Here is a 15,505-nt window from a genome sequence, read left to right as displayed (position 1 = left end):
AACTACCAGTAAGCCTACTCAGTGTCATAGCCATTCTGAGAGATGCCCCTTGCAACAGGTCTTTCTAATTTGAAATGAGGTTGTGTCAACTGCAACCCAAAGTATTAACACAGAAAGAGTGAGTGATGAGGCAGTGAATGTGGGAGGTAATGAGGGAAATGAGGGAGGAAGGAAGGGAGAAGATGAATAAGAAAGTGACAACACTGAGGCAGTGAGTGAGGGAGTGACTGAAAGGAGTGAGCGAGGGAGGCAGTGCGTGAGAGAGTAAAAGATGGAGGAGGTGAGAAAGGGAAGGAAGGAGTCAGTGAGTGAGTGAAGGAATCAGGGAATGAAGGAGGGAGTGAGTGAGTACACTGGCAATAATCTCCCTCAGGGCAGATGATGTCATTTATTACAGAAACTTTGCTGTCTTATAGTGCTAGCAGAAATAGTACCTCAAAGTAATGAGAGCTGTGTTATTAGGATGCAGGTGGGATTGAGAAATGAAAACATGACCAAGAAGTAGGTGAAGAGTTACTGCAACATGAAAATTGCTGAGTCTCATCTATTATATTTATGCTAACTCAAATATCCACAATACCCACCAACCAAACTGACTTGCTGAATGTGAACAATTTAGATGTCATTTTCCTTTATTGAGGCTTTGTGATCATTTTGGGTACTTTAAGACACAATGTGTTTAAAGTTATTTTGTATACATTTCTTATGCACTATAATAAACAGACACTGAAATAATGTAGCAAGACAAAGTAGGTAAATAAAGGAAAGGAAATGTGGCACTCTCGGGAAAGGAAACCAGTAGCCATTGACTGCCTACTGAGAAGCAAGCACTGTGCTTGGACTCTCATAAAAATTGTCTCATTTATATCTCAGGAAACAGTCTCAGAGAGGTAAAATAATGTGCCTTTGTAAGACAGTGAGTGAAGGACAGTTGAGATTTGAACTGGAGCTGCCTTACTCCAAAATTCTTAACAAAGACCTGAGGTGAGAATCTGACCATATCCAGCCATCTCTGCATGTCTTGGGCTTCCCAAGGGCACACAGGCATGGGGAAGTGGATGGGATGGAGGAGGTGAGGACTCATCATGACTCAAACAACTTGATTACTGGAAACACTTGTGACTGCAAACTCCTGTCTAAAAGGGAAATGTATTTTTAGGTACAGTCCACTGTTTTTTTGTTTTGTTTTGTTTTGTTTTTTTCTGAGATGGAGTTTTGCTCTGTTGCCCAGGCTGGAGTGCAGTGGTGCGATCTCGGCTCACTGCAAACTCCACTTCCCAGGTTCACGCCATTCTCCTGCGTCAGCCTCCCGAGTAGCTGGGAATACAGGCACCCGCCACCACGCCTGGCTAATTTTTTGTATTTTTAGTAGAGACAGGGTTTCACCGTGTGAGCCAGGATGGTCTCGATCTCCTGACCTGGTGATCCGCCCACCTCGGCCTCCCAAAGTGCTGGCATTACAGGTGTGAGCCACCACACCCGGCCAGTCCATTGGTTTTTGAATGAGACTGAATTTTGAAGATTACCTGTCTTCATTGAACACCTTTGGACCATGTATCTGTTCGACAGTGCTTGTTAGGGACAGGTAATTTAGAGATCCAAGAAGACACTGGCTTATAAGTAATTAGCTACTGGATGGATCACACTTCTCTAAGGTTCAGGCACATTTCTACAGATTCGCATTTTCTCCTAGTCCCATTTCTGCCAGATTATTTTCTCCCTATTAAACTTCTATCAACTGGTTCTAAAATTCGGATTAGGAAGAACAGTAACCAGGATGGCCATAACACTTGCTTATTCTAAAATTCCCAGTGGAACATCTGCTACAATACAACAACTTCCTTCACGTCACCACCCTCCTGGCACAGGAAAAACCAGTGCAGAAGCCTAAAAATAAAAAACTTCAGGTTCAGGAAGGTAAAAAAAGGAAACAAAATCTTCCCAAGTTCACACGGTTGGTGAGTGAGAGTGCTGCACTGAAACCCGGATTGGTCTGACTGCAAATCTGATGCTCTTTGACTGCAGCAGAGTTGAGTATTCAGCCCTGGATGTGATCAACACAATCCACAGATGAGGTCCCTGATCTCAGGGTCTTACAGCACCCTGAGAGGGCACAGGTGCATAAGATAGTTAAGAAACACTCGTATTAGAGAGGAATAAAGGCACAAGGTCACCAGATACTTGAGTGGGAAAAGTTCTTGGCGATCACCTAGAGGTCTTAAGTGTATGCTCTACGGTCATTGAGCTTATCCCACTGGCGCAAGAAAGCACCAGCCTGGGCTGGTGGTTGAAGATTTACAGAGGAAAACAGGATTAAGTCTTAAACATATCAAAATAACTGGAGTGTATTCTTTGGCTGGGGTTTTAAAAGAAGAAAAATTTGGAGGTCATTGAGGCTTTGAATTTGAGTATGAATTCGGAACTTGATACAACAAAGAGGAGGATGAGGAAAGACATGATCAATATTGTGTTTGAAGGTAAGTTGACCAATAGAATACAGAAGGGATTAAGAGCAAATGAGTTTATGTTAGTAGGGAAAGGAGGAGAAAGCACTAAGTTATAGGCTACCTAGCAAATAAAAGCCTTTGGTGAAAGAGGAGAGCTGTATTGTTTCCATGTCCTACCAAGCTACTAAATCTTCAATACAAACAAGTGTCAGCATGTGTCATCACCTGTGTCAACACACAAACTTTGCTGGTGAACTCCCAAAATGTTGCACAAAGCTCAGGTAGGCAAGTTTTCAAGGGCAATAATTATCCCTCTCACTAATTTCCACCTGCCAGATATTGCAGGCTACTGTCATTTTTTTAACATCAGGACTGAGGTAGTGGACTAGCTAGGCTCTTATTTCCTATGGGCAAAAGAGAAAGAAAATAACTTGTTTTTAAAAACTACCCTCTCTAACGCCACAATGACTCTGGAACAATCTGAAATGAAATGTCAAACTAGCATATCCTTGGCTGATACCTTAAACACTGAGTGCCACCTGTAACTACTGACAATTTTCTGGTTGATCACTTTTGCCTTGTAAATATATTCAAATCTATACCTCTCCTTTGTACAGTTTATGCTAACCACAATAACTTTTGTTGATTCCTCAAACATTGTAAGTTTCCTCCTGCCTCAGTGCTGCTGCAGAAGCTGCTCTGTCCACCTGAAACATTTTTTCCCTGCTTATTCACATGGCTGGGTACCTGTCTTATCAAGAGAGTAGGTCTACAAATGCACATCTCATGATTCTCCACCACTGCATCATTCCATTCAATCCATCCTGGAATGGATCACAAGCTGTGATTTTATATTTATTTACTCTTCACAGTCTCTTTCCCATTTCGCTATAAGCTCCAGGAGGACAGGGACGGTGTCTGCCATTCACCTTGGTATCTATGCCAGCCACTGCACTAGACACCTGGTGTCAGTGGTGAAACTGACCTTGGACAGCATCTAATCTAACATGCTCATTTCACAGATGAGGAAACTAGGACCTGAGAGGTATAGCAACTTGTCCAAATTTGCACAGTTAGTTGGCAAAAGAATTAGAAGTGAAAATAGTTCAGTGCTGATAAAGACTTTGGGGTGTGAGATTGCTACAGATCAAGTTAGTTTTCAAAATAAAGAAGGCCAATCTGAGCTGACTGTTGAGGGATGTAGGGAAAGAGGAAGAAGCTCAGAGTACTACAAGTGAAGATAACATGGCATTAGCAACCCACCATTAGCAAAGGAAGTATCCTGTTTTGGTTTTGCAGGAGTAGGGTCACCTCTATGCTGATCTTTTCTTGTTGCTCCATCCTCTGGCTTCTTCAGGCTGAACAAGTAACATTATGGGCACAGTCGGCCAGGCGCGGTGGCTCACACCTATAATTCCAGCACTTTGGGAGGCTGAGGCAGGTGGATCACGATGTCAAGAGATTGAGACCATCCTGGCCAACATGGTGAAACCCTGTCTTTACTAAAACTACAAAAATTAGCGGGCATGATGGTGCATGCCTGTAGTCCCAGCTGCTTGGGAGGCTGAGGCAGGAGAATCACTTGAACCCAGGAGGCGGAGGTTGCAGTGAGCTGAGATCGCGCCACTGCACTCCAGCCTGGCGACAGAACGAGACTCCATCTCAAAAAAAAAAAAAAAAAAAAAAAAAAAAATTATGGGCACAGCCTGTGGCAGTAAATATAACAGGGTGAACCTAAGAGGTCTGTACTGAAATAGAAACCATGGCCTGGGCCTCACTAGCACCACGCTTCAGCCAAGTGAGCCAAGGACCACGGAACAGTCAGCATTTATGAGCTGTAACACGCGGGGACACAAACAGCTCATTACGGCTCTCTCAAGGCAAGGGCCCCACCCACAAACCACTAGTTTGACTTGGAGCTACAAGAGATGGGTAAAAAATAGAGAGGGACAATAAGAGAAAGAAAGAAAAGAAGAGAAAGGAATTGAAAAAAGTAAGGTGCTGAGCCTCGGCTCTCACCCTTTCCAGTCATCTCTTAACTGTGAAGTCTGTGGGAAAAAGTTTGCTCACATCACTGGTCCTGTTAAGGGTCAACTCTCATTGCAACAACAATCTCCACAAGAGGAACAAATAAAAAATGAGCTTGGCTGGCCCTTGCCCTGACCCTGCTACCTTCTCCTCTATGGCTGAGTCAAAAGAGCTCCATCTCCAATATACCCTTCCAACCAGCAGTCACCCAAGCCTCTGAGTTCTGGAGTTTCACCTCTTTCTGTATCAGAGAAGATCATTCTTGTGACTTCTATCCTACAAAACCTCAGCTCTATACACAGGAGACTTTCTATCACGCTGCTGAAGTTGGAGATGAAGAACAAAGAACAAGCTTGGGTGAAACATTCTGTATAAACACTGCTGTCTGCAGGCCCTACCTACTGAGAGGATGGTCTGGGAGTATCGATGTGACTAAGGGGATAATGTAGTTGTGGAAAGGATACTCATACAGAATAAACGCAAGAAATTTCTCCACTGATTCTAGACACCATCATCTTTTTCAGGACTTCTCAAAGGCCTGGTTTCCCTGCATCAAGACCAATGTATTTTCTAATGAGCTGCCAGGATGATCTTAACATGTAAAGCGGACTGTGCCGCTCACTTGCTCAAATCCTTTGATGAATTATTTTGCATTTACAATAAAACTCTAACACCTCCCTATGTTTTCTGCCTATCTCTTTAAGCTCTAACCATGAAATATCACTAGCTCCAGCCACTCTGGGCTTTTTTCATTTCTCAAAATGATCACATTCTTTCCCTCCTCAGTGGCTAGCACATGTTATTCCTTGTGCCTGGGATAGTCTTATCCTCTCTCTCCCCAACTCCTACTCATTGTCTATGTCGAAAATGTTACCTTCTCAAAGACACCTTACTTGCCTGTCACTAAACACAACTAGTTCTGCCTGTTAATATGCTCTCCAGATACATTCTACGTTTCCTGCAAGGCATTTAGTACAGTTCAAAATTTTACGGAGAATTATATTGTCTATGCCTGTGTTTCTCACTAGACTGTCAGTGCCATGAAGAAACGTGGGGGAGCTGTTTCCCTCATCACTGAATCCCCAGCATGCAACACAGTCCCAAGCTTAAATAAATATTCCTGAAATGAATGTTTATCTGCTTAAAGTTCTCTTATTTAAGTTATCCTAATCCCAAAATAATAATCATCTTTCAACTCACCCCTCTCATAGCAACAAAGAGTGTCTCTATTCTGTTCCTACCCCAAGTGTCTGTCACCCTTGTCTACACTACCAGTCCACACACAAACCCCTCATCCCAGTCCCCTTCCTGTGTCACTAAACTCCATCTCATTTGTACCACACCCAGATTCACCTTGCCTTTGCCCACTAGTCCTTCAACTACACCTCAAGGGCAACTCTACATTAAGGTGCACAACTTCCTTCTTTGACTGAAACCTGAGTTTTCCCTAAAGGCACCAGCCCAGTCAGCCCTCTGCGGTAGAGCTCCTGCAGTCCTCCTCTTTCAAACACTGCCACCGACAAGAAACTAGGGGAGAAAGGGTGGGTTTTCTCTTTATTCCCCAACATCACTATTAACCTCAGCAGTAAAAACATATGTACTGAGTTATTTCTAGGTTCCAGATGTGATGATAAGTGCTTTACATTGATTGTCAAATGTAGTCTTCATATATAGTCTAGTTTTACAGATTTAGTACAAACTTGGTGCACACTGAAGAAAAATACTAAAGTATCTTAGAAAGGTAAGAAGAGCTGTGAATTTGGAGATGAGGTTGGGCTGGGAACGACTGGAAAATTGAATGCTGTAATTCATTCATTCGTTATCTAAAAAATATATATGTATACACACACACACACATACACAAACACAATGTGCCAGGCTCCGACTATACACACTGGGATTATAATGGTGAACAAAACAGCCATGGCTTCTGCCTGCAGAACTTACAAATAGCAGATTTATAAACAAACAAACAATGATGACACAGAGTGATAGGTGCTTTCATAGATACCTATTGCCTTGGGAGTACAGAGTAGGGAGAGTAGAGAGGAACTAGAGAATGAAACTTTTAAGAGAAGGCCTGGGAGGAGCGTACAAGACGGGAGAAGTGTGTGAGAGGGTGTGTAGAAAAAGGGTGGAGTGCGGAGTATTTCAGGCAGAAAGTATAGGCTTGAGTTGAAGAGACAGCATGGCTCACTTGAGGTAATGAAAAAAAATTCTTGTGGTTGAATTATAAGAAATGCATTAGGGGAGTGCAGAGAGGTGTGCTGGAGAGGGAGCTACATGCACAGCCTTGGGACTAAATCCAAAGACAAGGAGGACCCACTGAAGTGTTTCCAGCAAAGAGATAACTCGATCCAATGCATGCTTCAGAAAGTCCACTCTCTTGCAGTGAGGAGAATGGACTGAACTCCACCTCACACCTCCAGGTCAACAAAAACTTCAAGCACTGCAGAGTCCAGGCTCCTGTGGCCATTATAGCAACGAGAAATACTGCAGTGCATCTGGGGCAGATTCCGAAGGCAGCAGCACTGAAAAGCATCCAGGCTCAGCCACTGTGTAGATTGCCATGGAGGCTGGGCCAGTGCGGGGCATTCAGAAAGCTGACCCCCACCACAGAGAAGAAAGTGGTGCCAAGCTTTGGTCTCCTGCTAGAAGGCCCCACTCTCTGGCTCTCCCCACTTCCTTAGGCTGCTGGGTTGTTGAGCCAGTTTACATAAAAGCCCCTCGCTGCACCAGGAGGAAAAATTAGCTGCAGCCAGGTTGAGAGCCCCTGTCTATGGGCAGGCAGTTACTCTGCTCAGAATGAATAAAATGGAAAAAAACAACATGGCACCTATTAAAAGATTCTACAACTTAAAACATGGAGAATGTAATGCTTAAGATATTGATGAAAAGCATACTGGGAAAATTATTCACTTCCAGGAGCTAATACATTTAGAAAGAACTGGTTCTGTATGCTCAAGACATTTAGACATATTTATGTTCTACAAAGAAATAAAAAATAATATAGAACATTAGTCTCTGATCAAAGGGGCTGAGAGGCAGGCAGAAGAGGCTACAAAGGACTGACCTGACAATGAAGAAGTATAAGTCAGTGTTATAAAGAAGAACCTTAAGAGAGCTCTCACAGAACACAAAACAAAAAATGAACAGATTAAAAATCAAGAGAGATTTTAGCCCTGCAGACGAAAGAATGAAGACCTAATACAAAGATAATAGGTTTTCCTGACAACTCTACAACAAATGAAAAAGAGAGCAGGGAGCCCAGTGTTACTTATGAAAAAGAAGAAACACTCAACTGGCATTGCATTTCCCTAGAATAGTAACTGGAAGACACAAAGGAACAATGTGTAAGAACTTGATGAGATTAATTCGTGACCCAAGACTTTGATATCTAGTCAAGATACAACTTGTGTATGAAGGCAACTAAATCAAAAGACAGTTTTTGAATAACCAAATGGGTCCAACATGTAACTCCTCTGAAATAAAATTATTCAAAGATACTTATTTAGCTAAAATGTGAATGAAAATAAGGAACTCAGAAATGAAAATGCTGTGACATAATTGCACTGGTAGTTAGCACAACACAAGTAACACATAAAACAAAGTTAAAAATATTATAAATTGGGTTATAAAACTGTAAATATCAAGAATAATTTTAAAGAATATTCATATGTTTATAAATTTGATAACAATAATACAAATATTGAAACCCAGATTATTTATATAAAATCTAGGGAGTGAATGAAAGATATCACAACTAAAAGTATGCTAATTCCTCATCTTCAAGAGAAAGAAATCAATAAATACATTCTAATTTCTGACATTAAAATTAGATAGATGAAGTCCTTTAAAGATTAAAAAAAATACATAGTATAATATAAATTATCACACCATGGTCTGTTGTTCTCCTGGACCAATTTCCTTTTCCTAGAGTGACAAGTGCGTGGCTTACGTTCTTGCTCTTTCCTCTCCTGTCTCACATGAAATCAATATCTGGGTTGAGGACCACCAAGGTTATCTGAATCAAGGGTTCTTACTTTTCTCAACCTCATAGACCTCCGTATCCACTCCATATCACAAGCACACTCACATTCTACACCCCTGTTACAAGACACTCATTGTTCTCATCCAAGATCTCCAACTTGGTACTTCCACTCTCTGACTATAACTTCCCCATCTTCTTCCTTTCTCATTCCCAGTAGACATCTTACCTAATGTATTCCCCACTAAAACCTGTGAGAGTAAACCCCTTCCAATAATCCATTTCATTAGCAAATGTCCTTTGAGCTGCCTTAGCTCTTAGTGTAGCTGAGCTCTATGGTCAATGAGATGAATAAAGTTTCTACCTCCTATAACCCTGCGTTGTGTCTCTCTCTCTCTTTCTTTTTAGTTGTGCAAAATCTTACATAGTGATCTAAACCCATTTTGCTCCTTCCTCCTTCCCCAGGCCTACTTTTTTCTTTAACTTCCTGCAATCTAGCCTCTTAGTCTTGTTTGTATTAAAACTGTATTTCAGAAAATTTCTAATAACTCTACTCTAATGAACATTTTGCGGTTATCATTCATATTTGAGTCTCCTGGTTGTCACTTATTAATAACCATGGTTTGTTAAAATCTGTCCTGGGAATGTCAAAATAAGTAAGAGCAGTTTCCTGCCTTCCAGAGACTGATAGTCTCTTAGGCAAGCTGAGCACATAACCCAGTAAGAGTAGTGAAATATTACAGGAGCTGCCACCGAGGCGTTTAGAGTTGAGTTCAGGGCAAGCTTCTAAGGCTGCATCCTTTGACTCAAGGATGCTATCATGGCTGAGCTCTCTTCCCACCTCTCAGACCTCCCCTTTTCTCACTTTCCTTCTTTGGATCCCATTCCTCATCCATTTTCTGAAGGGTGGATGTTTCTCATACTTTGGGTCCAAATCCTCTGTTCTTATCACTCCACCCAATTTCCCTCACAGACTTGACACATTCCATGGTAACCAAAAGACTCAAAATCTGAGTCTCTTGTCCCTGCCTATATTCTGAACTCCTGGGTCTTACATGTTTTTCACTTGGAAAACTCATCTCCAACTTACCATCATCTCTACCCTATTTCTCCATCTCTGTCAACAGTTCCCATCCACTACTCAGACTCAAAACAGAAGTTCACTCTTCTCAATCACCTTCCTTACGCCACCAAGTACTTAGATGCTTCCCAATTCCTACCACTGTTTCTTTCAAATTCACATTCACACACACTTTCTACTTCCTAGTGTGGTTATATGTGGACTTTCTTATGTCTTCCTAGTCAATTTTATCACTCTTAAAATAGGAATTTTTTTCTTTGTTTCTCTTACAGTATCTAGCATAATATATTCCCTGTAGCAGTTGTTCAATAAATATCTGTAAGTAGGTCCAATAGATAAATTACTGAACCTCCTAACAACCATTCCATGGGGGCTTAGAGAGCCATGAAGTTAAACTGGATCATGCCTGTAACATAGCCAAGGCAACACCCTGAGTCACTGACTGCAGGGCAGGAAAGATCCTGCAGTCTCACCTCCTGTATGTGGGGCTAGACTATCTACTCATCCTTGTTTCCACCAACAGCGCCACTAATCAACTCTGGCATATCTGGGGCAAGGGTGCTTCAGGTTAGCACTGTGGCAGTCTGCCCAACTGATAGAAAAGTGAATTTGGGGTGAGGAGGTAGAATTCAGAGAACAGGCTTATTATAAAGTCCTCACAATCAAGCTGACAGCAGAGAAATTGAAATATGAGACCTTTTTCCCATTCCTCCATGCAGAATACAAATGAGAATAACTTTTCAGTCCCAGATTTAAGTAGTTTACTCTCTCAGTCAAAAAGCTCCATCCCTACAGTCTTAAACAAGTAGAAAAATGGTTGTGAGAAAAGCCTCACTCTAGAGAATAACTCATCACCAGCTAGAGGCTGGACTGAGACAGGAATATCCAACTCAGAATAAGAGCACCATGAGGAAAGTCTCCATTCCCAGACACGAGGAGCTGATGCACCACCTCTGGCGAATGTACTTGCAACTCACGCCAAACATTTTTACTGAAATGGGAGCACCGACAGCAATGGAAACCTCCCCCAGCTCTTGAGGCTCATCATGCTCTAAAGGAGAGCTGAGAGAAAGTGTGGTCAGTTTTCTTTGACTCATATCCACCTAACTTCCATTGTTCACTTCTGCTTCATGTCCCAGAGCACTATTCCAAGCCCATGCTGAACTTACATTTCTGGATTAATAACAAGCACAAGAAAATAAATCACATCTGCCCCAGAAGTGAGCCCAAAGTCAAAAGCAGCCACAGAGAGGAATTTGTGAGTTGAGCTAAGGGTCAACATTAATTCTGAAGGAAATGAACCTTTAAAAAGAAAATTCAAATAGCAGTCTATGTAGACAAAACATTAATCTATGCTGCTCTAATAAATTTTGAGCCCTTTAAAATCTTTTTTTCCTTAAATGGGTATCTGCCAGAGCAGAAATTCTCTGATAAGATGGCCTGAGGCCAAATACAGTATAATAAAGACATTTGTGCTCTATCTTCATCCAACTCTCAGGTCTACTTCTATTTCCTAAAGGAACATCCAGTATTCAGGCTTATCCCTCTAAGACAATTCCTATAAAGAAATAAATCATCTCCCCACACCCACTCCCTAAGACCAATTTCTTTTTTCCATCTGAGCTTAAGCTAGTCCACAAGAGTGATAGTTTTTGAAGGCACAAACAAACACTAATTAGACAGCCACTGTAGGTAAAAACGCCTGCAGTGGGGTATAACACAGTTCTGCCCACAGGCCATGGGGAAACCATCTATTCCTCTACCTCAGGGCTAGAACAGATGCTTCCACAAAGCAGCAGCAATGGTAATACCTACAGACCATTTTTGTATCTGAAGTAATACTGTCCAACTGAAATGTAATGAGAGTCACAGATATAACTTTAAATTTTCCAGTGGCTACTAAAACATTTAATCGTAAAAAGGAAATAGAGGAAATTAATTTTAATATTTAATTCAATGTACCAAGATGTATTATTTCAGCATCTAATCAATATTTAAACATTATTAAAAAGATATCTTTTTTCCATATGAAGTTCTTTTTTTTTTTTTTTTTTTTTTTGAGACAGGTTCTCAGTCTCACTCTGTCCCCCATGGTGGAATGTGCAGTGGCATGATTAGCCTTCCAAGTGACCAGGACTACAGGCGCATGCCACCACACCCAGCTAATTTTGTGTTTTTTGTAGAGACAGGGTTTTGCCATGTTACGAAGGCTGGTCTCAAACTCCTTGGCCCAAGAGATCCATTCATCTCAGCTTCCCAAAGTGCTGGGATTAGAGGCATAAGCCACTGTGCCGGGCCATACTAAGTCTTCAAAATCAGTTATTTGACAGTTACAACACATCTCAATTCACATTAGCCATATTTCAGATGCTCCATAGCAAGATGAAACTAGGGGCCACCATACAGAATAGGATGGATTTAGAATGTTTAGCATAATAGCTGTTTGCAGAACAAATGAAAAAATAAACTTTTTATTGCATTTTTTATTGTTTCAATATCCCAAGAGAGAGATAATAGCAAATAAAGGCTCTGAGAAAAGGAGGCTGACATATTTATCCTAAATCAAACCATGAATAGAGCTGGAAAAAATTCTACTCGTCTTGAAGTGTAGAACTTGCTACAAAAGACCAAGCCTTTTATGTATATGTACTTACAAAACAAAGCCGTAACTATCAGGTTCTTCTCATTAAAAGAATGGCAAATTTAGAAATCTCCATTTATTTAAAATTAATGCCTATCTTTTCTCAGCCCTATGGTCCTACCCATTCTTTTTCAGATAGCTGGCAACTTCATTTCCTTCATTTCCTCAACCCACTACTCCAACGCCTCCTTTTTCATTTTGTCAAAAGCCAGACCAAATAGTTAATGCTTCAAGTCTACAGCTGGAAGTTGTAAAAGGAATTCTGAACAAAGTTGTAGTAGTCTCTTAGGTGTAGAGAAAAAGCATCAGACTGAATCTAAAGCATTTACATAATGTTAACTTCTAACCTCAAAGTAACCAGCTAGGTTCTCAAAAAGGGAAAACACAAGGAGTAAATCACCAAATCTTAGGATAATGAAATTATAAATGAAATTTTCAGTCTATTAAGAAAACCCAAAGTTCTTCAAATAAAACAATATATAGAAAAAAGACCACAGATTTGAGCACAGATTTGGAGTTCAACAAGCCTAGATTCAAACCCTAACCCAACCACCACAGGTCTTGGGCAAATTATTTAACCCTTTTGAATATGCATCATTATCTGAAAAAAAGATATTTAAACTCTATTTCTAATACAGTTATTGAAAAGATTGTACAAGATAAAACATTGTAATCAGCACAGTATTTGAATGCTAACAAACATTAGTTAACTCCTACTAGATCCCTGCTCCATTCACTTATTTAATTTGTGTAACACAGAAAATACTAATCTGAATTTATACATCTAATATCGGTAGAAATATAAGCCCTATGACACAAAATTTTCCTTCTGCTTTTCTCTTTACAATGGGATAGGGGCTGGGATGGTAAATAGCTTAGCTACATGCTACTGAGAACAAAGGTCTGTAAGGAGTGCTAGTAACTTCTGTCATCAATAGTCCAACTGCCCCCATAACTCGGTACATCCCTCACATCAAGTATATAATAATATCAATACAAACGTGGTAACTGTTATCACAGGGGAATACATGGGGTACTAAGGGAGTCCAGAGTAGAACATTTAGCTCAGCCTGGAGAGAGATCACGGAAGCCCTCCTGAAGGAGGTAACCACTTGATCTGAGTCAGCCATGCCAAAAATGATGAGAAAAATGGGGGAGGAGTGGAGAAGGAAATCCTAGAGAAAAGGAATGGTGTCAATGAAGACACAGGATGTGAAGTACTATGCAGTATGTACAGGAAAACTGGGAGCAGAGAACTGCTAGGGCATGCCGCTAGATGCATGAGGAGACTGGGGAAGCAGACAGGGCTGAGGCCATGAAAGGCTTCATATAACAGAAGAAGGATCTTAGACTTTATCCTGTTGATGATGGGCAAGGCAAAAACAAGGCTTCTCACTGGGAATCAAAGAATTGGTATGAGTGAAGAAGAAAACCTGTGATGAATAACAAAAAAACTGAAGGTCACTCTAAATGACAGACAGCAAATCAAAAGAAATAAAATTGCCACATTAAACTTATTCATGATCTCCACTACCCTTTTTGGAAAATATAAAAGCAGAAACATCTTATAAAGACTTCTATAAAAAAGAGGCATTTATTAAATGTCCTGGGATAAGAAATTTGAATAAAATATCATTTCACTGGGAAAGTTTTCCCCAAGAGCAGGCCTTCCTAATTAATATCAAAGCAAGAAACCAAGTGTGGTATCAAATAAAAACCAACAACAATACTACAATGCTGTTTAATCTTCACTGGCATCAGAAGCCTCAGTACTACACAGTTACTCTCACACAGCAAGGAAAAGATCAGAATGTGGTCAAGTTCTTAACAAGTATCTCATCCTGTCCAATACTGTAAGGATCATTAAAAAGAGAAAAAAAAAAAAAAACCATAAATTTTTCTAGTTACTATATGTCATGTAATTAACTTTACAGTAATTTTTTAAGTTGAAAAAATAGCCTCTGAAAAGTCTACCACAGGAAAATGGCAAAAACTAGAAGAGAGAATGTGACAAAAAGTACAGAGGGCTAAAAGTGTAGTTCTAGGATCAAAACACCATGAAGAAATTCTAGGGGAACTCCCAATTCTAGGAAAACCTGGTGGAAAAGTATTAAAAGGGACAGTTTGGGGATTAAAAGTAGAAATGTTTGGCCTCCCTATGAAGTCGTGTGATTGAGTTTTTAAATGCTTTTCATCTTTTTCTATTCATAGTCTATAGTTTTAAAGAGTACTCTAAATAATTAGATGCTATAGATAAGGAAAAGAAATTCAGAGACACTAAAGAATACCAGGTAGTAATGACTGCACTTCAACATCAAGATTCTTTGTAGGAGATAGCCCCACTACTGGTGCTTTAATTTTTTCTTATAATACTAACTTCCTCTTGGGTTTCCACATTAAATTAATTTCTCTCAAAAAGGCCCAGCTCTTAGTCCCTTAATCAGTTCTTAATTGTCTCTACTTTCAGTAGATAAACAAATATAAAGAGAAATTAGAACCAAATGTCTGCATAAATCACTCAACCTGCCTAAGACTACATGAGAAACTACCAAGAGGCTGTAAAATTAAACAAGACTACCCTTCTAATGTTAGAGGCAGAAAAATCTATTTTTGTCCTGTGTGCAAAAAGGGATAGAACTAAAAAACAAATGTAGGATGCATATCATAAAAATAATGTTGTTAAGAGTACCTGCCCAACACTTTGCCTAGTTATAGGACATGACATTAAGACGGGACAGATCTCTGTCCATGAACAAATAAGCTCTGAACTCTTGTAGCCTGTACAATTTATTTGAGCATTTCAGGAAATTTCTCCTCTTTAATATTTATTAAGCATCAACTACGTTCCAGGTAATGTCCTGCTTTTCCCAGATAATAAGCTTAGAGTGTAGCAGTAATGCTCTTCTCTCATATCTGCCACAGCATCTAGCATGGTGCTGAGTTCAGAGTTGCTGATAATACCTGTGAAAATATGTCTTTGAGTGAACATAGGAGAATGTATGAGGTTAGTACAATAAGCAAAGATCTAGCATGGAGATCCTGCTCAGTTCACATACTGGTTCCAGAGCAGGCCTAAGATTTTTGTTACTGATATTTTAAAAAAACAGTCTGCCTCTGGTCACCAATCCATACCCCATTCTGGTGGATTCTCCACACTGTACATACCTGTCCATTGTGGGGGGCAGCGGCAGTTGTAAGTGTTGACCCCATCCACACAAACCCCTCCATTCTGACACCTGTGGTTAGGGCAGTCATCAATATTCCTCTCACAGGTGCTCCCTTCAAAACCTGGTAAATAAAGAACAAAAGAAAATGGTGAA

General features: G+C 40.4%; 1 protein-coding gene across 4 annotated transcripts in view; it reads right to left on the bottom strand.

Annotated features, from left to right (window-relative positions):
- NOTCH2 (notch receptor 2) overlaps positions 1-15,505 on the bottom strand; it is a 192,729-nt gene that overhangs the window by 59,910 nt on the left and 117,314 nt on the right. For all 4 annotated transcript variants that reach the window (XM_030934979.1, XM_030934977.1, XM_030934978.1 and 1 more), the window contains one exon: positions 15,351-15,473. In XM_030934979.1, the coding sequence (XP_030790839.1) occupies positions 15,351-15,473 (123 nt within the window). The remainder of the gene's footprint in view (positions 1-15,350; positions 15,474-15,505) is intronic.

Source organism: Rhinopithecus roxellana, chromosome 8 (assembly GCF_007565055.1).
Source record: "Rhinopithecus roxellana isolate Shanxi Qingling chromosome 8, ASM756505v1, whole genome shotgun sequence".
NCBI lineage: Eukaryota > Metazoa > Chordata > Mammalia > Primates > Cercopithecidae > Rhinopithecus > Rhinopithecus roxellana.
The sequence above is the reverse complement of the archived record's forward strand: the minus strand, read 5'-3'. Positions and strand labels throughout refer to the sequence as shown.